General features: G+C 33.5%; 3 protein-coding genes across 3 annotated transcripts; 2 read left to right on the top strand and 1 right to left on the bottom strand.

The window, feature by feature from the left end:
* Window positions 1–1852: 1852 nt before the first annotated feature.
* On the top strand, window positions 1853–2862 carry dod ((peptidyl-prolyl cis/trans isomerase) NIMA-interacting 1 dodo). Its single transcript, XM_085190059.1, has 2 exons — window positions 1853–1994; window positions 2207–2862. The coding sequence occupies exon 2, from the start codon at window positions 2214–2216 to the stop codon at window positions 2682–2684; it is 471 nt and encodes a 156-aa protein (XP_085046185.1). The 5' UTR covers window positions 1853–1994; window positions 2207–2213; the 3' UTR covers window positions 2685–2862.
* On the top strand, window positions 1853–27304 carry LOC146536113 (COMM domain-containing protein 4). Its single transcript, XM_085190061.1, has 7 exons — window positions 1853–1994; window positions 10388–10444; window positions 21001–21028; window positions 21272–21394; window positions 25904–25943; window positions 26272–26475; window positions 26976–27304. Exons 3-7 carry the CDS (start codon window positions 21026–21028, stop codon window positions 27173–27175), a joined length of 570 nt encoding a protein of 189 aa, XP_085046187.1. The 5' UTR covers window positions 1853–1994; window positions 10388–10444; window positions 21001–21025; the 3' UTR covers window positions 27176–27304.
* Window positions 3395–13266, bottom strand: LOC146536114 (uncharacterized). Its single transcript, XM_085190058.1, has 2 exons — window positions 13191–13266; window positions 3395–4754 (listed from the first exon to the last, which is right to left on the bottom strand). Exons 1-2 carry the CDS (start codon window positions 13193–13195, stop codon window positions 3764–3766), a joined length of 996 nt encoding a protein of 331 aa, XP_085046184.1. The 5' UTR covers window positions 13196–13266; the 3' UTR covers window positions 3395–3763.
* Window positions 27305–27401: the final 97 nt, after the last annotated feature.

Here is a 27401-nt window from a genome sequence, read left to right as displayed (position 1 = left end):
GCTATGTATAAATATTTCAACATGAAGACCCAACAAGGGTATCTACAGTAATATTTCATAAATTTCGTAATATACCTACATGGTGGGTACATTGATTTATTTCTTTACTTTATAATTACAAAAAATGTTTGTAAATTTACTCATCGCTGTCTGTAAATGGAAGACATATGAGAAAATCTACTGCAATAATAAAGAAAAAGAACCCATAACAGTACATATTTTAAAATTTTTGTCTGTTTGTCGGTGCGCTTGTTCACACTAGTGTCAGAAACGCGTTATCTGCTTTAACTGAAGCTTTCACAGTGGTATTTTGGCAAACGTCCCTAAATTTTTTTATTTCAATCAGTTCATAAATAAAAAACATGTTAATATATTTTTTTGGCTTGGGTAGGCAGAAGGAACCTAGTGTTAGGCATTGCATGTTAAGTGGTGGATCTCAACACCGCGCCTTGCCTGTTACCAGAACGTGGAAGTGAAAATATTAAATATTTCATTTCATTCCGATGAGAAAATAAATCATTGTGTAGTACAAGCGAACGAAGCCGCGGGCGGGTCGCTAGTATGTGAATATATGTAGGACTACCGAAGCGAAAATAATCAATTTAAAACTCTAAATATGTTGCGACGACGATTTCCACCACTCAACACGCAATGCCTCCAGAATTCGACGGAAAGTGGGGAACGCAGTGTCTACTGTCTTAACAATAAGTTTACAAGTTCCTTCTGCCTACCCTCCTACATGCGAGATACAACATGAAGCTAAAGAAAAGAAAAATATAAATAATACTTTAAATCCATATCTTAACAATTCTGTTTTGTATTTACTTTGTTCTCGAAGCAAGTAGGTAATTGTTGCGCATTAAAAATTCAACTTTTCATTATTCGCCGATTACTGCCGTTCACATTAATCTTTTAATTACTCTTTATATTTGTATTTTTATATTATATGAAATATGAATTGTTTTGTTATTCATGTTAAGCATTTTTCGTTTTAGAAAATAAAATAAATAGATAGATTTTTAACTACTTTTTTAAAAAAAAAAATGATTTTAGAAAAATCTTTAAAATAAAATAATTAATATTTTCTTGTAGCCTAATATTACATAAATAAAGCTATGTCTATCAATTAGCCCTTTTCTTCAGACATAAGAGAAATATGCATCTACTACCAACCAAACCCAATGTTCCAATTACGGCTAGTAGCAGAGCATTATAGAAATAGAAAAACATTTCTATAAAGCTTCATAAGTTCATACGAAATGCCTCTTTTCTATTTAGTTAGTTTACTAGTGGAAAGCGCCGGAAAACTGTCGTTACAACTTACAACTTAGTTCCTTTTAATTTTCTTAACCTCTTTTTACATAAATATAATAGATGGCGCCTAGTATTTTGGCCATATTTAATATTTTATAAAATATTGTATAATTTGAAATTAACAATTTCAGTGTTTTTAAACTACGAATTCATTATTGACTACTATTAAATATTCTTAAATTGTCATTTGCGTTTTCTTAAATTATCTGCACAGAACCCATTTACTCATTATCTGTGCCTCCAATGTTGCTGCTGTATTGCAGCGATCGCTATCGATTCTCTCGGAATCGAAATTAATTTCCTTTAAATTGATTTATACCGATAATAAGAATATAATTCTAAAAATTTAATTAAATTTTTTTCAATAAAATATAAATATAAATTTTCCAAATGTCTGTTTAATTTTATCTATTTTTTATTACTGTATTTTAAAAAGTCATATCTAGTAAGTAATCGATTCAATATCAATAATCGAATTACTAACATAACGCATTTCTAATCTGTCATTATGTTTGGTGTTGGAAATTTATAATTTCTTACGAAAAAAAGTTGTTATAAAAACAGAGCAAATAAAATAAGATACGCTGAGCTTGGAAAATCTCAACTTTTCATTTAATATATTTAATTCTATTATCCTACTATTACCTACTTGAACATCTTGGGATACATCTACGCCCGAGGTGAGTACTTTGTATTTAATTTTTATTTAAAAAATATAGTTTTCTCTTCAGTGTTTTAACGTATATTTACAATATTTATAGTTGAACTAACTTATGATGAACAAAAGAATTGTGATTTATTCTTAAACGCGTTCAAAACGGCGTATAAATTTGTTGGGTTATTTTTTATTGTGTTATTGTGAAAAGACATCAAAACTCACGAAATATTGCAGAATCAGAATGTCTAATGACAACGACGCCCCGTTGCCGGAAGGATGGGAGATGAGGACCAGCCGCTCAACTGGCATGACGTATTTCCTGAATATGTACACCAAGAAATCTCAATGGGAGCGACCTGATGCTCCAGCTGATCCCGGTGAAGTACGCTGCAGCCATATCCTGGTAAAGCATGCTGAAAGTAGACGTCCATCGTCTTGGCGCGAAGAAAATATCACTAGAAGTAAGGAGGAAGCAATGGAAATGCTTAAGAATTATCGGAAACAGATTGTAGCCAACGATGCTGCATTTACTGATATTGCAATGAAATTTTCTGACTGCTCGTCTGCTAAGCGAGGTGGGGATTTAGGGATGTTTGGACGTGGTCAGATGCAAAGGGCTTTTGAGGAGGAAGCTTTCAAACTCAAGGTCGGGCAGCTGAGTAAGCCAGTGGAGACTGACTCAGGAGTCCATATTATATTGAGGACTGTCTAATTTGTTCCTTTTTCATGCATTTATGTTTTGTTTGGTTATAGGCATAACTTTGTCATTGTTAAATTTATACTAACTACATGTTTTATATTTCTTAATTAGTGTGGATAATGAGTTTTCTTAAAATATCAAATGATTGTAAAATTGACCTTTTAATCAAATAAACTATAAAAATATAAAAGTTTTATAATTTCTTATTATTTGTGGTTGTTGTAATTCAATAGGATAGACTGTAAACTTGGTGGTTGTGGGTTCAATCCTACTTGGAAGAAATATATAAATTATTTTTATTTCCTCACCTGTAGACAAACCAAGTATTGAGTTCCCCATGTCTAGACTAGACGACTAGACTAGACGCAATAACCCAAAAATAGATTGAAAAATGAATTGACTAGATTCCCTCCGCTATTTGGTAATATAAGAAATATATCAACGCTACTTTTAATATTTTTAACAAATCTTGTTTTCTTTGGTGATGTGGAGTATATTATTTAATTTGAATTAAATTCAGCAAAAGTCTGTTTTATACAACAATTAGATGAGAAAATGCTATTCATTTCTGATATATATTCCTTTGTTCATCATATTCATACTATGTTTTTATAAACTTTCTTATTCAGATTACAATATTTTTTATTTTAAGTGAATTATGAGTAAGATCCAAAAATTTATGGTTATAAAAAAGTTAAATAAAATTAGTAAAATAAGTAAGACTTTAAAAATTATATTATTTAATCAAAAACAGCATAATAAATAACACATAAAGATATAGGCGTGTATTTTGGCCTCTCACCAATAGTTACATAATCAACAATACATTTGAAAATAACAATTGACTATAATTTAATTACAATTTGTATAATATAAGTATCGCTAGCTGTCTTCTATGAATCCAGCCAATTCAACGAAGACACTACATTACTTAGACAATCTTGAAAATTAATTTCCTGTTATGGCACTTACATAAAAACAATTGATTTATATGTAAATGCTTGTATCACCATTTTATAAATATGAGTATCAGAAAATGTAGCTAAAAGGTACCATGAGCCACTTGCTAGGTCAATTGTAAACTCTAGACTCTAGACTTCATCTTCATTGTGATTATTTCGTACTAATACTATTGTGTCGAGAGTGGAATCTTTCACATCTTCAGATGCTGGGGTCCAGATTGGTCCTATGATTGGGGGAGACCTCTTACCGCCCCAAGCGCTGAACTTCACTTTCCTCTTACCATCTTTCTTAAGATTTACATCCACGTAAGGATGTCCTGGTTTGTATAATCTTGGTATATTGTCCAAAATAGTGTTGAACGGTAGAGCGTCTCGTAGAGTCTTGTCTTCTACTCTTGTGCTCAAAGCTAGGATTTTAATCGGATGTCGTTTGTCCAAAATCGGGACAAACTGGAAACCGGCCACATCTAACCTATTGTTGGAAGGCGAGAAATTTGATACAATTCGAGTCAATTCTGGTACAGATGCAGATAAGATGATTTTTGAACTTTTACTTCCTGGCTTGTACACCATTTGGCCGCTTCGTTTTCCTCCCCATGGACTAAATCGAACTCGCTTGGGCATACTTGGTTCCCGAATGTTGGCAGTACGTTTCCAAGACCACATGTGTTCGGCAACATTTGGTTTATCTCTTTTACCACCCCAGGGACTGAAGCTTCTTTTTTCTGCCGCAGTTATAATTTCAGTTTCACTAGAATTATCTTCTCCGGTTGGGGTTTCGACTAAAAAAGGGTTCCTGTCGTTGGTCTGCACGTAAATGGTTTTGTCGGTATCAACTGAGGGTCTCCAGCGATTGTCATCGTCTACTTCTTCAGCAGTTCGTCTTTTGCGTTGTTGTTCAAGGTGGTCTTGCTGGTAGAAATGATTACGTTCATCGTTTTGTATATCGTAGTTTCTAGTCGGATGGTTATAGTAGTTGAAATATGGTAGTGGTGGATAATGTACAGTAGAATCTAAGGAGTCCACGATGGTTCCAGATTCAGGGCCTTCAGTGTTGATATATTGCAGGCTGGCGGAGCCCAACCATGAGGCGATGAGAATCAAGAAGTACACCATGGTTCTGTAATGAAGATATTTTTTATTAATATAAAAAAATATATTTACTTATCCGTGGCAGAAGCCATCAAGCTCAATGAGCTCGTGTCTGATTGTTTTGGGTCATGAACCCGATGGAGAACGGAGTGTCTCAATACTAGACTCCCACTTAGGTCGGATGGTGATATACTTATATTGGGATATAGCGTCAAGAAACCACGCATCTAAAACAGTTACTACAATAAGATTAAGTTTCTTTTCTTTTATATTTCTTTCTTTATATATTGTAGGGTACTTTATTAAGAATAAATTAATTATAGGGATCGCAAACATGGTGTGAACGGAATAATATTTAATTATGACCCAAGACATTATGCCTTTTTTATGGAACGCACACTTATATCTTTGAAAAGTAAAGAATATTTGTTTATTTCCACTTTTCTCCTCAGCTTCTTTGCTTAGGCAGAGAGAATGTACAGATATTATTAAGTTGCTGTCACCACACCCTGTTCGGAATTGAACGCCGCATTTTGTACATTAGGATTTACATCTTAACAGACGAACAGGCGGACGACAAAGTGATCCTATAGGTTCCGTTTTTACCTTTTGAGGTACAGAATCCCAAAAAGAAGTCATGCTTACTATACATTATTGTATCTATATACTCGTATGTATTCAATACATTTATGTATTTATTTATTATGTATTTATGTATTCTTTAAGTTTATAAAATGATATAGAAAATCAACAGGTAACTTTATTTCTGTTTCCAAGAGATATAATCTGATTTCGCAAAGTTTTTAAAAAACTTACACGACTGTTAGAACTAAATACTTTATCTAAGTTTTGAGTAAAATCATGATTGCTTTCTGCCTTTGGATAGTTATATTTTTTATATTTAAATTATTAAAGCCAGTCGTGGCGCAGTGGGTGGGTATAAATCCAACAGGTTGTGGCTTCCCTACTCGAGGAAATGAAATATATTTTCTTCGCTCTGGTTCGCTCAAGGCAAAGGCGGCGTTGGGTTCCACCACTCAACACACAATGCCTCCAGAATTCTGCGGAATATGAGGAACGGAATGTCTTAACAACAGATTCCCCCTGCTTACCCTGCTGTGTGAGGAATAGAGCGTGAAGTTAAAAAATATAGATTACAATTGGAAACACAAAACACACTTTAGGTATATTTACTTAACTTTTACCGCTCCCAAAGCTCAGGTAACGCTGTACTAAAGTTATAAGTCAAAGCTTTCGGGTTCCCGTCTGGGGATGTATTATGCGCGTGTAACGGTAATATTTCCGCATTGTAAATAACAGCTTTTGAATAGAAAAAATATAAGTTCGAAAGGAACTTGTAGATGGAAGTGCTTATATTAATAGAGCATATTGCTAACGAAATATTTTATTTCAGCTTCAGCTTCAAGCTGTATCCCGCACACAACAGGGTAGGCAGAGAGAACCTAGTATTAACTCCGTTCCTCACTTCTGTAGGCATTGCGTGTTGAGTGGCGGAACTCAACGGCGCGCTTTGCCTCAACACCAGAGCGAAGAAATGAAAATATAAACGTAAATAAATATTTCACTTCCTCGAGTGGAATCGTACCCACAACCGTCGCGATACAATCACACCCTTCTGTCGCAGCGCCATGACAGTCTCATTTTATTTTATTTCAATCATATAAATAAATCTACGTTGCGGGTGTGAGCGCTTTTGCTGGACTTTGACTGGTCATTGATCTAGATTTAGTTCTTGCTGTAACTTCTTAAAAATTACTTAACGATTTAATCTTTTTTATTTTATTACTTCGTAAAGAGGCCCCACTCTTTCACTCACAGGGTAGGCTCTGGGAAGTTAATGTTAAGATACTCCGTTCTTCACTTCCCGCTATGATTTTGAGATTTTGCTTATTGAATGGCGCTTTGTGGAACGGTGCGGGGAAGTTAAAATAATTTAAATAATTAGTTCCACAAATGAAAATAAACCCAAAACCACTGCGTTCACAATCACACTCAATTGTACATTGTCATGACGACTTCCGAGATTGTATAGGATTGATGTTAATTGCTTTCTATTCTGAATAAAACCACAACCACCATACGCTCACACTACCGTGATTTCAATACACAATTGTATATAATAATTGATGTTTAAAATAAATTGAGGTCGTGGGGACGCAGGGGCACGAGGCGACGCGACGATTGTGGGTTCTATCCGTACTCGGGGGAATGAATCATTATTTATTAATATTTCCATTTCTTCGCTCTGTCACCAGCGTTGAGTTTCGCCATTCAACATGCTATGCCTCGAAAAATTCAACGGAAAGTGGGGAAGTGAGCGTCTTAACACTAAGTTCCCTCTGCCTACCCTGCTATATGCGTGATCCAGCGTGAAGCTGTTTTATTTTTAAATTAATTATTTTATATCTACATACACTTTTTAGCTTCACTTTGTATCCCGCATATAGACAAACAGACGAATGTTAATTCTATCTATAGGTACTTATAACAGCTAGGCACTAACTACACAAACATTTTTTCTTCAACAAAAATATTCCTAATAATAGTACTAATAGCCTGTGCTTATCGAACAGTTAAATAATTGTCACCATTAAAAATACTTAAGTCTAGGACCACCAGTATTTGTGAGAACCATCAAAGGGATACAGTAAAAATATTGTTTTTACAAATGAATGGAAATCGTTCGCCCGGTGAAAGAATGACTAAAGATAATTTAATAAGGTGTTGTTTGCGATTCGCTTTTTACATTGAATTGTTTGGAAATTATAAGTAACTTTTTTTTAAGGTTTTAAGTAGGTACTTGTAGGAACAAAGCAGCGTTTTGTTCCATTATTCAACGCAATGTCTCGATAATTGAACGGTGTGTGTTTTAACACTAGGTTCCCTCTGCCCACGCTTCTTTATGTGGGATATAACGTGGAGCTGAAAGGTAGATAGAGTTCTTTCTGCCTACCCTAATATCTCCTGCTCCTGGTCCTGATATATTCTGGTCGCCCTATACCGGTTTTCTGCCCACAATCAAGAAATTGCTTATTGAGCTGTGAATGTGAACGCCACGCTTTATTTTTTCCATTTATTAAACAAAATGGGTTATTTGACTAAAAACAAAAAATCTGAATGATGATGAATTTCTTCATATTATAATTATTTATTGACATCAAACAAGGCAAAAAGTACCCTACTACTATCATGTTAGGGGACCTTTATAACAATATACCTGCCTTGTTTTTCTAATAATATGTAAATGCATCGAATAGGCAATAATAGAAATTTTCGCGAAACCTATTTTTGTCTGTATTTTGGGCGTCCATGTTTATTTTTTTCATAACCTACCCTCATAGTGCCTTTAAGCGATTTAGTTTCGCGTGATTTGAATTTATATACAACTAATGTAAGATGTTTGAGACCTGTCATAATGCAAGGGAACAAGCTTGTGACTGTAAACGCTGCCAACTTGGATTCGATTCCCGATCGATGAAATAAAATATTTAGATACCGAGGCAAAGCATGGCGTTAAGTTCCGCCACGCAATGCCCTCAGAATTTAAAAATTAAACCAACTACTAAATACTTTTTTAAATCTTAAGAATAAAACATCTAGCTAAGATTGTACTAACCGCGCGTTACTAGGTCTCATTTCCTTTTGAAACCTATGAGTAATGTAGGACATAAGCGATTGTCTGCTATATTTAAAGTCGTTATGGCGCAGGGGTACAAGGTGCGAAGCTGTCGTTGCTTAAGTAAATATCCCTGAGAAGAGACGCGTGTTGGTCCTGGCACGTGGTCAATTATTGGAAGCTATAAAAAGAAGAAGTGCTTAGTGAAACAAGCAACTGCTGCGAAGTTGCGGTAGAGTATGAAAGTGTACCCGCGGCTTCGAAAAATGCATAATGATGGACCATCGTGGGGTTTTAGTGAGTAGGATGCAGAAGCATGAGTCTCACATAATCCGCATCGCATTTCACCCGGCATGTGGATACCCGTAAAAGGGTTTCCCCACGGAAAAAAAAAGAAAAAAAAAAGGGGTACAAGGTGTGACTGTAACACCTCGCACCACACTCTGTCACTAAGGCAAAAGCCCGACGTTGGGTTCCGCCAGTCAAAACGCAATACCTAGAAAAATTCAGCCTGAAATGGGGAGTGTTTTAACACTGGGTTCCCTCTGCCTATCCTGCGATGTGCGAGATATAACGTGAAGCTGTATGTATGTATATGTATTTGTGAGCTATATTTTAATTGTGACTGATCTTAAAGTTTTACTCAACAAACATAAGTAAAGAGGAAAGTGGAGGTTTCCATTAAGTCTTTTAGGATCGTTGTGTGATTTTGTAAAGTTTTGTATGACAACTATTGGGAAGATCAACCTCACTTCTGTTGGGTTGATCGCTGTTACGCCTATACGTTTTGGTCTTTGAATATATCAGAAAAGTTAATTATAGAATTTACATACATTTATATGTGCTAAAATATTCCTACTGAAGATAAACTATACTTCATATAACACTCTTTCGTTTTTAAGAATTAAGCAAAGTAAAAATGTAGTGATAGATTCTCTTCATGCTACACCCATTAGGTAACTATATCTGTAACATTAAGAGTTGATGCCAAGGAGACCTAATTTACTAAAAGGTTAGAAGCTTACCATTAATGATATACAGAAATATACAGGCACTCAAATATCATAAAAATAATAATTCAACAAAACCCGGCTGTCGTGACGCAGTGGCACAATCGTGTGTCTGTAAACGCGACGGTAGTGGATTCGATTCTCACTCATAGGAATGAACTGTTATGTAATATTATTTTCATTTATTCGCTTTAGTACTAGTAAAATTTTTCCGTTCTGCCCCTCAACACGCAGTGTCTCGAAAATTCGGCAGAAATCGGGAAATGGAGTATACAGACAGAGAAAAGTAAAAAAAAAAGCATAAAAAAACTAAAAACAATACTATATTATATTGTTTAAAAAAAAGGACTAAAATAAATGAAAAACATAACCCAACCACCAGAACGCCCAACACTTCTAATTCAGAACTTCCCCACACATGTTCTGTGTGACAGAACCAGGACCACTCGTGGTCGACCGCGTCCGACCACAACGTTCGAATCGCCCCAATCGTAATATCACTTGGGCTATTTCAGTTTTTGAGTTTTAATACATTTTGATAAAGTTACTCTTTGAGTTTGATTTAATTGGCGTTTTTAAGTAGATATTTGATTTTGCTTGATTGGCTTTCTTTATTGGATAGGCAGAGAGAACCTGGGCACCTTGTTTTAAGAGACTCCGTTCACATTAAGTCACTTCCGTATTCTGTATTTAAGTATTATTTTAAAAGTGAAGAAATTAGTGTCTTAACTCTTCGCTTTGATCCTATATGTAAAAAAAGGAACGCGCCAGAAAATATCATTACGTTTAGCATTGATATTGTCCTATCACTTTGCCCAATATGGTCCATGTTTGAGAGTACATCTTAATTAACTACAGTGTTCCTACAGTAACTTAGCTATATGTTTAGCTTCTAGTTTAGCTGTTGACGTTGCACCGAAAATGACTTAAATATTATTTATTTCATTAAATAAAGTATCTAAAAAAGAGAGCAATACTTATTTTGTTTAATTCAAATATCTTTGTTTTTTTTAGATAATACCGACGGACGTTCAAAAGCTGTAAGGGAGTAATCCAGTCTTTGATTTACACGTAAGTAAAATCATATGTTTTTTTTATTTTTGTTTATATTTATGTTTTTTACTGCTACGCTGTTTAACTAAAAGGGAAAAAAAATATTTGCTGTATACTTCAAGAAAGACAGAGATAAACTAGTGTCAAGACACTCTTTTCTTCGCTCTCCGCCTGAATTCGAGACATTATGCGTTTTCACCGGTGACAAATGAAAATAATTCAATCCCTAGTAGGGGTAGCAAAACCGCAACCATCTCGTTTGTCATACTGTCTGTCACATTGGCCTGTAGGATTTGACCCCACTATCACAACGCAGTTTCAATTCAACACAACGATAGCACGAATTGGTTAAAATTAAAACTTTTACAAAAAGAAAAATCTATATATATATATATATATACGAGTAACTTCTGTTTAAAATAAAAATATATGGGCGCTTTAAATATTGCTCGAGGACTTTCAAACTAAATTATTTATATGTCCATTATTATTTGTATTACAAAGAGTTACTGTTGAACTGACGTCTTTTGATAACTCCTCATAGATCTTTCACTTTTGAAATGCTTTCAATTGTCTGTCGTTTTCCTTCTGATTGTTCTGAATATAGTTTGTGGTTCTACAAGTGTCAGAAAAATATTTATATTTGATCATTGTATTTTATACTAGCGACCCACTTGCGGCTTCGCCCGCCTGGAATGCACAATTATTTATTCACTAATAATAATTTTCATATTTTAATAAATAATTAGCAATTAAAGAACTGCACTTAAAATAGTTAATCCGATTCTGAGATTAACGTGAACAAACGCACAGGCAAATAGTAGTTCCCAAGATAAACGCGATCAAATAACTAAACAAACATTTCAGCTTTATAATATTAGTATTGAACTATGAAATAATATAAAATAATTAGCAATTTCTGCGACTTTATATAAAAGCGTGCGTGAAGAAAGAAGTGGGGAACGGAGTGTCTTACCACGAGGTTCCCTCTGCCTACCCTGCTGTGAGCGGGATACTGGTTGAAGCTTTTTTTTTGTGAAGAAAAAAATCTTTTGTATATTTAATAACTCTACAAACATTTGTTTTTTGTCTCGGAATATGTATAAACAATAACAGTTGTAATCTGAATCTACATACCTTTATTGTTAGTAAAAAGAAACGAATCTCATAATATTTATCTAAGCTAGAGATTCTTAAGAGTTCGCCCAAAGAATGATATGACAAGAACATTTATATAACAAAACAAAAAAAATCCCTTTGATGTTATTCATTTTTTTAGAGAATAATCAATCCATGTATCTTCCTTTCGATTGTTTTCATACTTGCCGTAACTATTGATTGACAACGTCTCCTTGTAATTTGTAACTCAACTCAACTGATCAACAAACTCACTCAACAAAACTGATTTCAATCCCATATAAAAAGGTGCCTACAATTAATCAACACAATTGAAATTATTCTAGGATTATTAGTCATTAAAAAAGCTTCGGAAAAAAGTTTAAATATCTCGACATTTATCCTTATAGACACACATAAGGGATGCGCTTTAAATTTAGATTTTAATTTTGTATGATAATACAATTTTAACAATTTGTAAATTATTAATATTGCTAGCTTCAGTTAGTTGCACATAGCAGGGTAGGCAGAGGTAGGTTGTCAGTTCGATTTCCACTTTTCCACTTAGGTTTTTATTTTAAAATGAAAATTTAAAAAAAATGTCGGGGTTAGGCTCCGCCACTAAACGTGTATGTATGAAAATTGGATATTACACAAATTATAAGTAATATTTTATTACATATATGTATGTATATTATATATATATATATAATAATTTTCATCAGATCTTGTCCACACAGTGGCTATTGTAGTAATAGAAATTGGTTCCTTCTTTGAAAGAGTTAATCCCTATAGAAATCATATAGTAGGCTTCTTAGTGTTCCGTAGATGGTAATTAAAAAATAATCCTATAAAATATTACATGTACGTTATACAGACACTCCGTTCACATTAGGAATCTTCCGTACCCCTTTTTCCGCGGGAATTCTCGAGGCAGAACTCGACGAGCGAAGTATGAAAATATTAAATGTTTCATTCCCCTAAGGGAGAATCGAATCTATGACCGTCGCGTCACCTGCGCCACAATACAATTAATTATATAAAAATTATTTTCATTTCACCACCCTGTTAGACAAAGCAGGGTGATGAGTTACGTCAACACGTAGTGGTCTTTGAAGTTAGGTGGAACGGAGAGTTTTAGCACAAAGTTTCTTCTGCCTAATCTGTGCTGTGGGAACAAGCGTGAAGCAGAGGTACACTCTAAATTATTTAATATGCAATAGTGTTTATTTATGAAATGAATTGTTTCTCTTAACACAATATGTACTGAGCGTGCGAATGCATTGGGTTGGACTCTCTGAAAGGTCTGCCTGTTGCATAATATGTTAAATATATAAATATATATAGAAATATTATTTAAAATGTATATAACTATATTATATATAAGTTGTTTTAATGTAATTTTTTGTCGACTCTACTTTTTATTCTTTACGCGTCTCCACTTTAAATAAGGAAATTATTACTTTAAAAACAGTACGTTTTATTTTTAAGATTATTTTTTACATATTATACAATTAAAACACAATTTTAATTATAAATCTCAAATATTATAACAAAAAAAAACTGAAAATTTTCGAAAAAATAAAAATTAAGATATCTCAAAGGTTTTTGACGTATTAATAATATGAAAAATCAAATTGGAACTTACCTCATAAAATATTATATCATTCCTATCACTCCACTCAACACACTATGTTTACTGGTTGACAATCCACCGTGCTATGGTTCCGTGGGACGCCACGTTCCGTTTATATACTGTTGTCGGTGTAGCGTCAGAAACGAACGAGTTTCTGGATTAATTTACATAACTATTGTATGTTTAATTATTATTTTTATACTATTTGTATTAATAAAGCGAATAGATACATTTTGTTGGGAAATTTTATTAGCATTTGCTGGGATGAAAATTTTCAAAATTATTAAGTAATTATAAGAAAAAAGATAAATAAATAGCAGATTATATATAGTTTTCTTTTCTATTTATTAATAATATAAATATTTATATATAAAATGCATTATAAAGGAATCATGATTTTCAGTAAAATATATAGAAATGATTTTACACTATATTTAATGATGCTTTAATTTTCATTTTCAAAGGAAATTTCTTTATAAGTGAAATCAAACTCGCTAATTGCCGCGTATAGATTGAACTATTATAACATCATGCACGTAGCAGAGTAGGCAAAAGGAACCTGTGAACCTAGGGTAAAGACACTCTGTTCCCATTAAGGCACTTTCGTTCCCTACTTTCCGCCGAATTCGGGAAGCATTGCATATTGAATGACAGAACTAAATGCCGCACTCAGCCTCGATACCAAGGAGTGGAAATTGCGTTTACCTGTTGCTTTTAGAGTTGGTTGTACGTATAAATTTTTAAACTACAGCACCAATTTTAATGCGATTTTTTTTGACAAAGTTAATCGTGAGGAAGGTTTTTTTAGCTTCCTGCTATATCCCGCATACAGCTGGGTAGGCAGGGGGAACGTAGTGTTAAAACACTCAGTTCTTTATTTTCCTCCGAATTCTAGAGGCATTGTGTGTTGAGTTAACGCAGCGTCGTCGTTTCAAACATCTCGTTAGAACATATTTCTGTGCGTGTACCCATGTAAACAGGAAATAACAAAATATCTAAGTAAATTCTAGAACTCCAGCGGGCGAAGCCGCGAACCGCACTGTAGGATGATAAATATAATATTTCAGATATTTTCCAACTGTCCCTCCTGATCTCTTTGTACATTAAAATTGTAATTTACGCAGCTGGTTTTGGTCTTAGGAGGCTCACTCGCGTGCCAATTTTGATGACAACACAATTAAAAAAAATAAACAGTCATATTTTAGTATAAACAATGTAGAATTAATTTTTCTCTCTTTCTCTTATATAAGTTTGTGAGGTCGTTGAGTAATAAATAGAAAATTTGTACCTGAAAACGTTTGTGGCTTCGAATTACAGTTGAGGCAATACTTTTTAGCTTTATGATATATCCCTAGCATGTGGTAGCCAGAGAGAACGGAGTGCCCAACGCTACGGTCTATGCGTACCTCTTTCACCTCTCTCTATCAACCTTCATACATCCTTCCGGGTGTTCTCTTGCTGATTAGGTGACCTTTCTCCAGTATTATGGGCACTGTGTTCCCGAAGGTGAAAGATTAGTGTTTCTAAGTGTATAAATATTTAAAGAAAACAATTGTGTTTTCTGCTTTAGTTGAAAGAACTACGATGTTTCTGTGGAGCATTGTGTAGCGCACAATGTCTATGATAACGAATATCAATTCATTGAAAAACTGAAAAAGAGAGCGCCAGAATAAATCATCAAGGGCAGAGGCACCAAGGGTGACTGTAAACGCGACTGGTTGTGGGTTCGATTCCCACTCGAGAAAATGAAGCATTAAAACATTTTCTTTTTCTTACTCGGGTAACGATGCAAAGCGCGGCGTTAAGTCCCGCTACTGAAGACGCAATACCTCTAGAATTCGGCGGAAAAATGAGCACCGTGTTGTGCCTCTACGCTACGACGACCTCTAAATTAAAGCTTTTTAATTTAATTTAATATGTTATAAGTTTAAAAACAAAAAAAAGAAAATAAATGTAGACGTAGACCTTCGTAGCAAAGTTGGAAGGTATCTACGTTATAAATAATGGTTGTGTGATTGTAATATTATAATGTAGATTTCTAATCGAGCCATTTTTGTTTGCTTCACGCTGTATCCCACACAGCAGGCTAAGCAGAAGGAACCTGGGAACCTAGTGTTATGACACTCTGTTACCAGGACTATACTTCCGTTCCCTACTTTCCATGCAATTCTGGCGGCAATTGCGTGTTGAGTGGTGGAATCTGGTGTTCCAGAGCGAAGAAAATGAAAATATTAAACATTTAATTTCCTCGGGTGAGAATCGAATCCACAATCAGTCGACTGGCCTCTTTTTTATAGTAGGTATAAATTAAAAGTTTCTCACCAAAGTAAACGTATTAAAACAAAATGCACCTCGCTGTGTAACCTGTTGAATTGCAAAGGTTGTGGTCTCCGGTGAAACATTTCCACCTCCACCTGTTCCATATTCATCAGAACTCCATTCACGGGCTAGTGCTGTTCTCGGTTTCTTATAGTGTTTTGAGCTTATAAAAACAAATCAATTGTATATTGAGTGAATGAATGGGTTCTAGTTTATTTTAATGGGTTTGTAGTTTTTTTTTTTATTTTTATTATTGTTGTTGAATTTAAAATTAGGTTTTTTATGAGAAACGTTGTTTAGTTTTTATTTTTTTTATTTGTGATAGTGATCTCCATTTTTGCTTGTATTTTACATTAATTATTATACATATTATATTCGTTTTTTCGTCAAAACCCGCTTCGATAATTTTTTTTATATATTTCCAAATAAGTATTTTTATTCTAATGTATAATAGCACTTTGAAAATGTTAAAAATAAATCCGACTCATATATATCCTCTTAAATCACTGTCTTTTCCTAGAAATCACATCACAAAACTTTACTCGTAGTTTGAAAGTTGTAAGTGCATATGAATGAAATATGACACCGATTATATGAAGATTCAAATCGTTAGTAACAACGAAGCAAGGATGTTTTTTTTAAAGTCATATTACTTAAATTCACCAAACAGGAAACGAATCCACAACTGTCGCGCTTACAGTCAGATGACGATCTCGATGGTTTTAATTCAAGCTATAATTGGATAAGACGATTAGATATTCATCTAATGGCGGGCGTGACGTCTGTTTATAATAAATGTTCAATGTATTTGTGCATTCATGACTTTGTCCAAATCGTGTTTATTAACTGCGCCATACTCAATAATTTAATAGTCTAAGTTACAGACAGTCGCGTCGTGGTGTTTGACTGTAGGAGCAGTAGTGGATTCGATTACCACTCGGGGTCATCAGACATTTAGATTTCTTTACCTTCACCCATTATCCCGCATATAGAAAGGCAGGCAGAAAGATTTTAGTGTCAAGATAGAGTGTCTTGATAAGTTCCCTTATTCCAAAATTCAAGTCCTTGATTTTATATAGGCTGTTCAACTTTAAAATATATTTTTTAAATAGCCTGATCGTAAGTTAATGAATCGATTACTAATTTTCGAAACTACGATTTTGTAGTTACATTTTATTTAAGGTAGGCACAGGGAACTTAGTGTTAAAACGCTCCACTCCCCTCTTTCCACCGAATTCTAGAGATATTGCGCACTTCGCATTCCAATAAATATTTAATTTCATTCATTACATGGGAATCGAACTCACAATCTGTCACGTCTAACAATTACACACTTGTGCCTCTGCGCCATGACTGGCCTAATAAATGTTCTCGTAAGTAGGTAGTAAAGTACTAGTAATTATGTTAACAAAAGTATAAATGCCAGCTTACGGCATTATTTTCTTTCTTAAATTAAATTTCTGCCCTCAAGTGTAGAACTTACCCGTTTCTCATTGACTTTAGAATTTCTTTATAAGTTGTGGCTTTCAATTCCTAATTTGTTAAACTTTTACTTTTCTCAAATGCAGCGCAACAAACATTGAGTTCCTTCTGCCTACCCTGCTATGCAGTAAAAAGCGTGCAGCTAATTTTTTAACTAGTTGTGTATAAACCTCCATACATACGGAAATGGAAACATAAAAAAAAACTCCACACCGTATCCCGCACGTAGAAGAGTAGGCAGAGAACTTGTCGAGTGGAATTTCCATAGGGAAATGGGAACATTAATAACTTATAATAATCATTAAAAACCTTATATATTTTTGAGATCACGTTAACGTCATGTAATCAGTGGTTGCCATTTAAATAATAATAAGGTCAACAAATCGTGGCCACGCTGAAGTTAGAGTTCCTAAACTTTTAAGCTTTGTTCGCTCGGGAAGAAAATAATCATAAATAAGAAGAATCCTAAAATTAAATCTGTGCCGCCAGCTAACTTTAGGGCATCCATGACTCGTTGAACTTACTTTACGTTACTTTTGAGTTAATAAAATAGTAAACAAATGAATAATACGTTTACATTTAAGAAAATAACAATCCCCGAATGGGAATCGAAGTCACTACTATTAAAAGTATCTTATAGCAACAATTTTTGTTCACAGAATCATATTGTTTCGAAAGAAAATCCCCGGGCATTGAAAACATTTATTTACCAACAATCTTTGTATGGAGATATTTTCGAATTCCTTGCATAATAAGATTTCGATAATGAGTTTCAAAGTCTACATATTTTTGAGGCTTCTCTCGTGGTGCAGCGGAGCAGCATCTGACTGTGAACGAAGTGGTTGTGCAATCGAATTATTTTCATGTCCTCTTGTTTCCATGACAAAACAATAGAAATTGAGCAAAAATTATGGAACGGAGTGTATTAGGTTCCCTCTGCCTACCCTGCTACATCCCAGATACAGCTGAAAATATATGTTTTAAATTTAAAGTTATGGTAAAAGATGATTTTATACTAGTAACTATAAAATTTACTAATTATAATATTTGGCACTGAGAAAATTGGGCTTACCTAGCCACTTATTTTCAATAAACAGAAAAAAGATTTTAAATTCTCTCTCTTGTAGGGGCTTTGAAAATTTAGCTCGCTAGAATCTCTCTTTGGATCCAAGCTTATAATTACGAGACGTGGACGGTCGGTTACAGAATCGGAACTTAACGCTGCGCTGAACCACGCATACGAATATGTGTCATTATTAAAAAATCTAAATGAATCTTAGTTAAAACTATTCTAGGTATTTTATGTATTCTTATAATGTTTTTTTTTGTTTTTACATGATTCGGCCATTTATAGTAAAGTAAAGAAAAATATTTAAATAACTGTAAAAAAAATACCACGGAAAAAAACTCTTACGTCTATAGTAAAAGTATTTTTTCCCAATTTCTTTTTCTCTTATTCTTATTCCCAATATCTTTTTTCTCAATTCCCAATTGATTTAAATGAGAAAACTCGCTAAAAGCCATCGAGAGCTAATTCGATAAGCGCTACAGTTTTGACGCACCTGCGTCGGCCTGATGGAATGAAAACATGCGTCGAGATCAACTGCGTGGGTTATACCAAGTAATATTACTAGTATATAATAGTTATTTTGCTTAGTAACTGGTTTATTAACCCTTTTAGTTGATATTTTATTAATGAAAGTTAAATTTAAAATACTAGGGTAATTTCTCTTTAACGTAAAAAATCATTGATCTATAGATCTACTCGTAAGCCAAATTCTGTTCAGATGTTCTTAAGCATGATACGTTCACATTTTTTACTCTGCTGTCGAGGCAAAGCACGGTGTTGAGTCTTTTTAATTCGGCGTGATATGATGTACGCGGGATACAGCATGACCCTAAAAAAAATAATTAGCCGTGCGTTATCGACGAATTTAGCATTTATTTTGAATGCGAATTTAAATCTCTAGGGATAGAGTTTACCGAATTCGAAAATTCAGCTGCAAACATTAATACTCTGTCCAAATAAGAGTTACAATTCGATGACTCTACTATTCAGAAATGATAAATTTTGAAGCTAATAGCTAAACAAGGACTTTAAACTTTTGATTTTCGATTTCAAATTGGAAAAGAAAGAAAGTTAAAATGTAGAAAAGTAGCACTTCAGTTCTTTTATTATAGATTAATAATGACTTTACATCTTATTAACAATTTTTATTTTAAAAATATGATTTGAAATTATGATTGGTCTCAATTGGAAATGGAATCGCGTAAAACTGAAAAACGAAAAATTTTCAAGTTTTAACAATATAATTAACTTCCTGAATTATCTTTTTAAATGTTATAACATTGGATTTTTCAAAGAAAAAATTAAAAGGGTGATTCCTTATTTGCACAATCCGTTTGCTGTCCCAAATAAATAATATAAAAAGGAAAAGTTTATATTTAATTTGATGATAATTAAATCTACGATTCACTTTCTTCTGCTGCTTTGACGAAAAGCTTAGGTTGTGGGTTTGATTACCACTCGATAAAATGAAATATTTAATATTATCATTTCTTCGTTCTTGTGTCGAGGCAAATCACGGTGTTGAGTTCTGCCAAACGCCAAAAAGTACACTATTATAATATGTAGTATTTGTATTGGATAAATATTTATAAAAAAATCACATAATTCAGTTTTCACATTATAAATTAGTATTTATTCTATTGTAAATATTTTATAATGTTGACATAGCATAGCAAGCTCTGGGCCTCAATGTGTTTGTACAGCATCCTCTATGGACCCGCGATATTAAAAGCCTCAACTAATCTGTCAACAACGATCTTATGAACTTGTGGTTCATTCAAGAGATGATGATGGAAAGGAAAGAATAATAGGAAGACATGGCTTTAGAAAAGATTTTTTGATCTTTATGGTTTTTTTTTTATTTTAAAATACTATCGCACACAATGTCTGTGAAATAGGAATGGAACAGAGAATAGAGTGTTTGACCTTTTGGAAGAAAATGGAAATATTTTTATTTATACCTAGTATAAGAAGTAAAGAGATCTCCTGATTTCTTCTTTTTGGACTGTAAACGAAACATACAGACAAAATTAAATACTTGATATATTCCTGTTCTCACTCTGGTAACAATGCAAAGCGCATTGAGTTGCACCACTCCGTATGTAGTGTCTAGTCAGTGTCTTGTCAGTAGATTCTCTCCGTCGACCTTGTAAAAATTAATCTTTTTTATTCGATTTTATTCAGGAAAAATTCACAATTTCCATCCAATCATAGAAGCACATACATACAAACATACATACATGTATATACACTCACACAGTACAATAGTAATATTTAGCTTTTAAATATTTATTAGGAAACTAGCAGCGGTGCGATCTTTGCACTTGCAACTGGAAAAATAATGGTATAAAACTACCATTCTAGAGTTCATACATTAAACATTGTTTTGTATTGAGAGCTTACGTCGAATGGAACGTGTTGTTTGTGAAATGATCAGCTATTTTAATTTCGAATAGGTATAAGAAGCTAATTAAATATGTTACTTAATTCTTTTTCTTTTCTATTTTTTTTTCTTTTAGCATCAGCCTGTATACCGCGTATAGGGTAGGCAGAGGGAACCTTGTGTTAGGACACTCCGTACTTACTTTCTACTCAATAGTCCCTGTATACAGGTGACGCTAAAAGAAAAAAAAAGGAAAAAAAGGGAAATAATAATATGCGGAAAAAGCGTGAAGCTACTTTTTTCTTACATAAATCAAGTGGAAATCTAAGAGATATAATACAAAATGCAAAAATCTACGACAGCAGTTGCAGGAATCCACTAGTTGCTTAATAAATAGTTTATGATATATCCTACTAAATCTAAACATACATGCAAAATCTCTTCACCCCTCATTACGTTTCCGGTCGAACCATTAAACGCGCGCCATTGACCAACAAGACAACTACAGTACACTATATAGGATGTTTTATTTAATTTTCATGCTAATTTTATATGTATATTTGTTACAGTTTCGACGCCACCTAATATACAGCTATGGTGAGTTGGAATTTACGTAGTGTAGGTGGTTATTGATGTGACCTTTGGTGAACTCTAGTTATTTTAATTTGTGTTACTAGCTTTTATCTGCGGCTTCGCCCGCGAGGTTTAAAGGAATAGGCTTCTAGATACCTGTAGCTTAAGTAAATGTTCCAAGTATATATATAATACAATATACTATATATAATACAAGTAAGTAAAAGTAAAAAATAAAACATGTTCATGTAAAAATTTTTTCTGCAGAAATTCAAATTTTGCTCAGACGGTGACTGTCCTTTATGGGCTTTAGCTGCATTGCACGCCTTGGGTAGCCTCCCGGCACCAGTCTTCAGGAATTTACTGCATCATGTTGTAGAAGAACAGCCTGTGAGTATAAAATAACAATAACTTACATCAATAAAAGTATGTATTACAATTACTAAACAACTTTATAAATTTTCTTAACTTGATGCCAGTCGTGACGCATGGACAGAAGCTTGTGTGTTGAAATATTCAGTATTTTTATTTCCTCATCCCGTTTTTGAGATAAAGCACGGCGTTGTGTTCCGCCATTCAACACGCAATGCTTCCAGATTTCAGAAGAAAGTGAGTCTTACTTCTAGGCTTCCTCTGCCACGGGATACAGCGTAAAGCTGATTTATTTTCAATGTATCCAACCATTTCTTATTTCTGTCTTTCTTATTTTTATTTAGTGTTATGCTTTGTCCTGCATGTGGCACTTGGTGATAAAGATTCTTCATATTACGATTTTGACATCTATAAATACCTACAGTTACACTAAAAGTTAAATTATTTATATAAATTTTAAACAAATAGCCCAGCATAAAGTCAAGCTGTGGCCAAAATAAGTTTTACACAATATTCATTCAATATTGTTCCAAAAGAATTAATTTTCACTGAACATTTCCAGGAGAATACTCTCAATAGTAAAGTTTATGAGATGTTGAAAATGATCTCGATTGGTTTCGTTTCAATGCACTTAAAGAAATAAATTCATTAAAATCTAATTAGATATCTGTCGTCGGCAGGGGAAAATAATTGGGAAGTATTTAATAGTAGAGCCTATCTATGTTAATTATTCATATAGAATAAACCAAGATAAAATCAAATCAAATCAGTTTCACGCTCTATCCTGTACACAGCAGGTTAAGCAGAGGGAACCTAGTGTTACGACACTCCGTTCCCCATTTCCTGCCGAATTCTGGTGCCATTGCGTGTTGACTGGCAGAACCCAACGCCGCGACACCAAAGCGAAGAAATGGAAATATAAACGTACATAAGTATTTCACTTCCTCGAGTGGGATAGCGTTACAGTCATAGCGCTGCGTTGAGGTCCGGTGTTCAATATACCTACCATGTCTCGAATTCTGGCGAAAACTAGAGATCGGAGAGTTGATACTATATTGTCCCGTTTACTCTGATAATATAAGATAAAGTATGAAAATTTAATTTTTACATAGATATTCTTGTATTTTTAGCAATGTTTTACAATATGTTTTTTTGGTAAATACTCGGAGTGCTGTATATTTCATGATATTAGTTATTTGGTTTTGGTGTTGTCTTATTCGTCTGAAGAGAATCACATTTATAACCTTTTAGCTGGTCTTTGACTGTAATATCATAAATGAATAAGTTTACTTCTGTCGCGTTTGGCTTGGGCATACATATACTCGTATCTAAGTGTCTCTAACATCATAAACGATGAAGTTGAAACTATGTCTGTGAACTTAGCAGAGCATTGTCCAGCAGATCAAAAAAAAAATGGAGTTCTCTTCGCATGCACCTGAGTTCTATAGTTCCTGATAGGTTTTATAAATAGTTCTGTCGTTTTTACCCCTGAAAAAGTTATGTAAAAAAATGATCTGCTAACTTCCCTTGGCAGATCATTTTTTTGCAAATAAAAATCGGGGCGAGATCTGCACTCATAGGGATGTACGAGGTGTGTTCAAAAAGTAAGGTGACTTTTCAAATTTGGCGGGCAACGTACTTTCGATTATCGATTTTTTTATTTTGTTATGTTGGTACACTCTTCCCGAACATCTGTACCAAGTTTCAAGTGTATAGCATTTTTTGTTTGGTTGGGAGAGGCGTAAAGGTTATAAGTGTTTTGCGTGCTCGGCGATTTCTTGCTATCGAAAAATATGGATCAAAGGATTTGCATCAAATTTTGTGTAAAAAATAACATAAAGTGCTCCGAAACACTTAAAATGTTGACAGTGGCATACGGTGAAACTGTTCTGAGTAAAAAAAATGTTTACAAGTGGTACAAACTCTTCCAAGATGGCCGGGAAGATGCCAATGACGAGCCTCGCTCTGGACGCCCAAGCACGTCAACAACTGATGAAAACGTTCAAGCAGTGAAGAAATTTTTTCTGGAAAATCGTCGAATCACTATCAGAGAAGTTGCTGAGGATGTTGGTATATCGCTTGGCTCGTGCCATGAAATTTTTTCTAACGTTTTGGGCATGAGACGTGTGTCAGCGAAGTTTGTTCCGAAATTGCTAAAATGCCCCTGCTCACTCATCTTTGCTGGTGAGAGATTTTTTGGCCAAAAACAACACCACAATCATGCCTCAGCCACCATATTCACCGGATTTGGCCCCATGTGACTTTTTCTTGTTCCCTAAAGAGACCTATGAAAGGTCGGAGATTTGCAACGATTGAAGAGATAAAGACTGCATCGCTGGAAGAGCTCAAGGCTATACCGTACCGTTGGCATAAGTGTATTGTATCTGAGGGGGATTACTTTGAAGGGGACAACATAAATATTGATAAATAAATAAATATTTTTTCTTAAAAATACAAAGTCACCTTACTTTTTGAACACACCTCGTATAAAATAGTTCCTGATAATTTTTAACAATAGTTCTGTTAATTTCACGGAGAAAAAAATTTTTAAACAAAAAAAAAGAACGTTCGTTTCGAAAATAGTTCGAAAGGTAAAGTAATTTTTAAAATTAATAAAATGATACTCAGACGCGAGAACTCTTTATTTTACAATAGAATATAAGTAGTTCTACGATATTAAGCCTGAAAGAAAACCAGAACTCTGAAAAAACTGCCAGCAGAGCATAGTTGATTGTATGAAATATTGAAAAATGTCCATTTCAACTCTTCATATGATACAGTACTAAATAATTTTCTATTTTAATGTGCTCAGACACGGGAACTCTTTGATTTCTACTAGAATATGAGCAGTTCTATTATACAAAGCTAACTACAAAACCAGAACTCCTGTAAAAATGCCAGCAGAGCATAGTAGAAAATTCGATTTGTGGAAAAATATCAAATTAACTTGTTGCGACGAAAAATATTTCTTAAAAATATTAATATCATTCTCAGAAGCGAGAACTCTTTATTTTACAATAGAATACAGGTAGTTCTACGATACCTAGCCTGAAAGAAAACTAGAACTCTGAAAAAACTGCCAGCAGAGCATAGTTGAACATACGAAGTATAGAAAAATGACGTTTTTAACTCTACATATGTAAAAGTACTAAATTATTTTTTTTGAAAGTGTTCAGATACGGGAACTCTTAAGTTTCTATTAGAATATGAGTTGTTCTATTATAAAATGTAAATTATAAAACCGGAACTCCTGTAAAATTGCCAGCAGAGCATAGTAGAAAATTCGATTTGTTGAAAAATATCAAATTAACTTGTTGCGACGAAAAATATTTTTTAAAAATATTAATATCTTGCTCAGAACAGAGAACTCTTAATTTTTCAATAGAATATAAGTAGTTCTACGACATTTAACCTGAAAGAAAACCAGAACTCTGAAAAAACTGCCAGCAGAGCATAGTTGTTTGTATGAAATATTGAAAAATGTCCATTTCAACTCTTCATATGTAAAAGTACTAAATAATTTTCTACTTTAATGTGCTCAGATTCGGGAACTCTTTGATTTCTAACAGAATATAAGTAGTTCTATTATAAAAAGCCAATTATAAAACTAGACTATCTCGCTTCTGAGCAAGATATTAATATTTTTAAGAAATATTTTTCGTCGCAACAAGTTAATTTGATATTTTTCAACATATCGAATTTTCGACTATGCTCTGCTGGCATTTTTACAGGAGTTCTAGTTTTATAATTGCCTTTTTATAATAGAACTACTCATATTCTGTTAGAAATCAAAGAGTTCCCGAGTCTGAGCACATTAAAATAGAAAATTATTTAGTACTTTTACATATGAAGAGTTTAAATGGACATTTTTCAATATCTCATACAATCAACTATGCTCTGCTGGCAGTTTTTCAGAGTTCTGGTTATCTTTCAGGCTAAATATCGTAGAACTACTTATATTCTATTGAAAAATGAAAAGTTCTCGGTTCTGAGTATCATTTTATTAATTTTAAAAATTACTTTACCTTTCGAACTATTTTCGAAACGAACGTTCTTTTTTTTTGTTTAAAAATTTTTTTCTTCGTGAAATTAACAGAACTATTGTTAAAAATTATCAGGAACTATTTTATACATCCCTATGAGTGCAGATCTCGCCCCGATTTTTATTTGCAAAAAAATGATCTGCCAAGGTAGCAGATCATTTTTTTACATAACTTTTTCAGGGGTAAAAACGACAGAACTATTTATAAAACCTATCAGGAACTATAGAACTCAGGTGCATGCGAAGAGAACTCCATTTTTTTTTGATCTGCTGGACAATGCTCTGCTAACTTCACAGACATGTTGAAACTTGGCAACAAGACAATTTTTTTTATATTTATGCTCTTTCATAATTTTTTGTTAATTTAATATTAATTTCCCCGATTCTTCAGTTTAATAATATTAAAATAGATTAATAATACAATTAAAATAATACAATTAATAATAAATTTTAATTAGAAATATATAAATTAAATATTTTTGCAGGACGACGGCATCATGGATATATTAAAAGACACGAGCTTGTGTGAGTACTTCAGTCTCTAATTAAGATCGCCTGCAGCTCTTCTACCTGATGAACATTTCTAACGATTATTACATTTATTTCTACTAATTCATAATTTTAAATAAATATAAAAATGTATTTTAACGATTATAATATTCGCGATTTTATGTAAGCATCTCTATCTTATTATTTTTTTGTTTATAGAAAAATCATTTTATTTTGATATGACTGACAAGAGAAAAGAATTTTCTTATTAAAAAATCTCTTAGTTCTACTCTCTGTAAAAAAGAGCTAACATTTTACCTACTAATATAATAATTTTAATATTTTATATTCTACATCGCTAAAGCCTCTCGAGATGAATGCGCTCGCGCCGCAGCGGTTTTACGCTGGACGTTAAAACAAGCGCACCGATGCGGTTGTAGCGGAGTGCAACTTGCCCGGGATCTTCTAGTCCTGGGCGTTCCTCGAGCTCACGCGTCTGCTTTGGCTGATGCTGCAGAGACTTCGCGGGAAGCTTATGAGTCACATGTCAAGGCGAATGGGTTTATGAGTATGTATTGTTTCGTTTTGATGTATTTTTGTATGTTGCCTTTTGTGGGCTTTTCAGAGAGAAATATAATAGATTCTTAATAAAGTAGAAATAAACTAGAGCAAATAAATAATAATAATAAAATGTTAATGTTGTTGATGTTATTGTTATTATTGTTAAAGTTGCTTCTACTATATATATTCAATAGATCAGCTTCACGCTGTATCTTGGACACAGCAGGGTAGGCAGAGGGTATCTTAAGATACTCCGTTCCCCACTTTCCGCCAAGATTTTGCCTTGGTGAAAAATGCCCAAAAATGAAAATAATAAAAAAATATAATTCATTCCCTCAAGAGACCTACAACCGTCGTGTTACAGTCACACCCTTGAGTCCCTGCGCCACGAAGGCCTCTATATTCAATAGAGATTGTTTATAACAGAAATATATCTTTATAAGACTGTATATTTACACAGATTTAAATTATATTTATGAGACTGTTAACAATATATATCTTTTGCAGTTAATAAATTGACAGATGTTTCGGTGTCTCCTGGACCCGAAGGTACCGTAGATACAATAAAAGTCACGCTACAGTCCGATGAAGTGTTTACAGGAGAACAGAATACAGCCGAGCTAATCATTGACAAGTCCCAAGCTAAATCTATTTTGGAAGAACTGAAGAAGGCAAAAAAGAAAATGGATGAATTAAACTTAGAATGATTTTATACATTCCAAACCAAATATTTAAAATGTTAGACAACATATTCATTTTAAAAAAAACCTTACTTCAACTGTGTGTGTGTCGGTTTTTTTTATTTAACTCTTAATAAATTGTCAAAGTTCAGTCGATCTGATGTATTTTTATTGCAAAACTATCCGGAGTAACGTTCAATCTTCTTATTTATATTAATCTACATATTATTATTATATGTTAACTAAAATAATC

The sequence above is a fragment of the Heliconius melpomene genome, chromosome 9 (genome assembly GCF_056956725.1).
Source record: "Heliconius melpomene rosina isolate 202511_hmr_F chromosome 9, ASM5695672v1, whole genome shotgun sequence".
NCBI classification, from domain to species: Eukaryota; Metazoa; Arthropoda; class Insecta; order Lepidoptera; family Nymphalidae; genus Heliconius; species Heliconius melpomene.
Note: the sequence above shows the minus strand (reverse complement) of the source record. Positions and strands in the feature narration are given on the sequence as shown.

What these genes read in the sequence shown, in the direction of transcription:
- dod (XM_085190059.1), top strand. Translation starts at nt 2,214, where the DNA reads ATGTCTAATGACAACGACGCCCCGTTGCCGGAAGGATGGGAGATGAGG.
- LOC146536113 (XM_085190061.1), top strand. An exon ending in ATGTTGTAGAAGAACAGCCT is followed by an intron (nt 21,395 to 25,903) that starts GTGAGTATAAAA and finishes ATATTTTTGCAG; the next exon opens with GACGACGGCATCATGGATAT. An exon ending in CAAGGCGAATGGGTTTATGA is followed by an intron (nt 26,476 to 26,975) that starts GTATGTATTGTT and finishes TATCTTTTGCAG; the next exon opens with TTAATAAATTGACAGATGTT.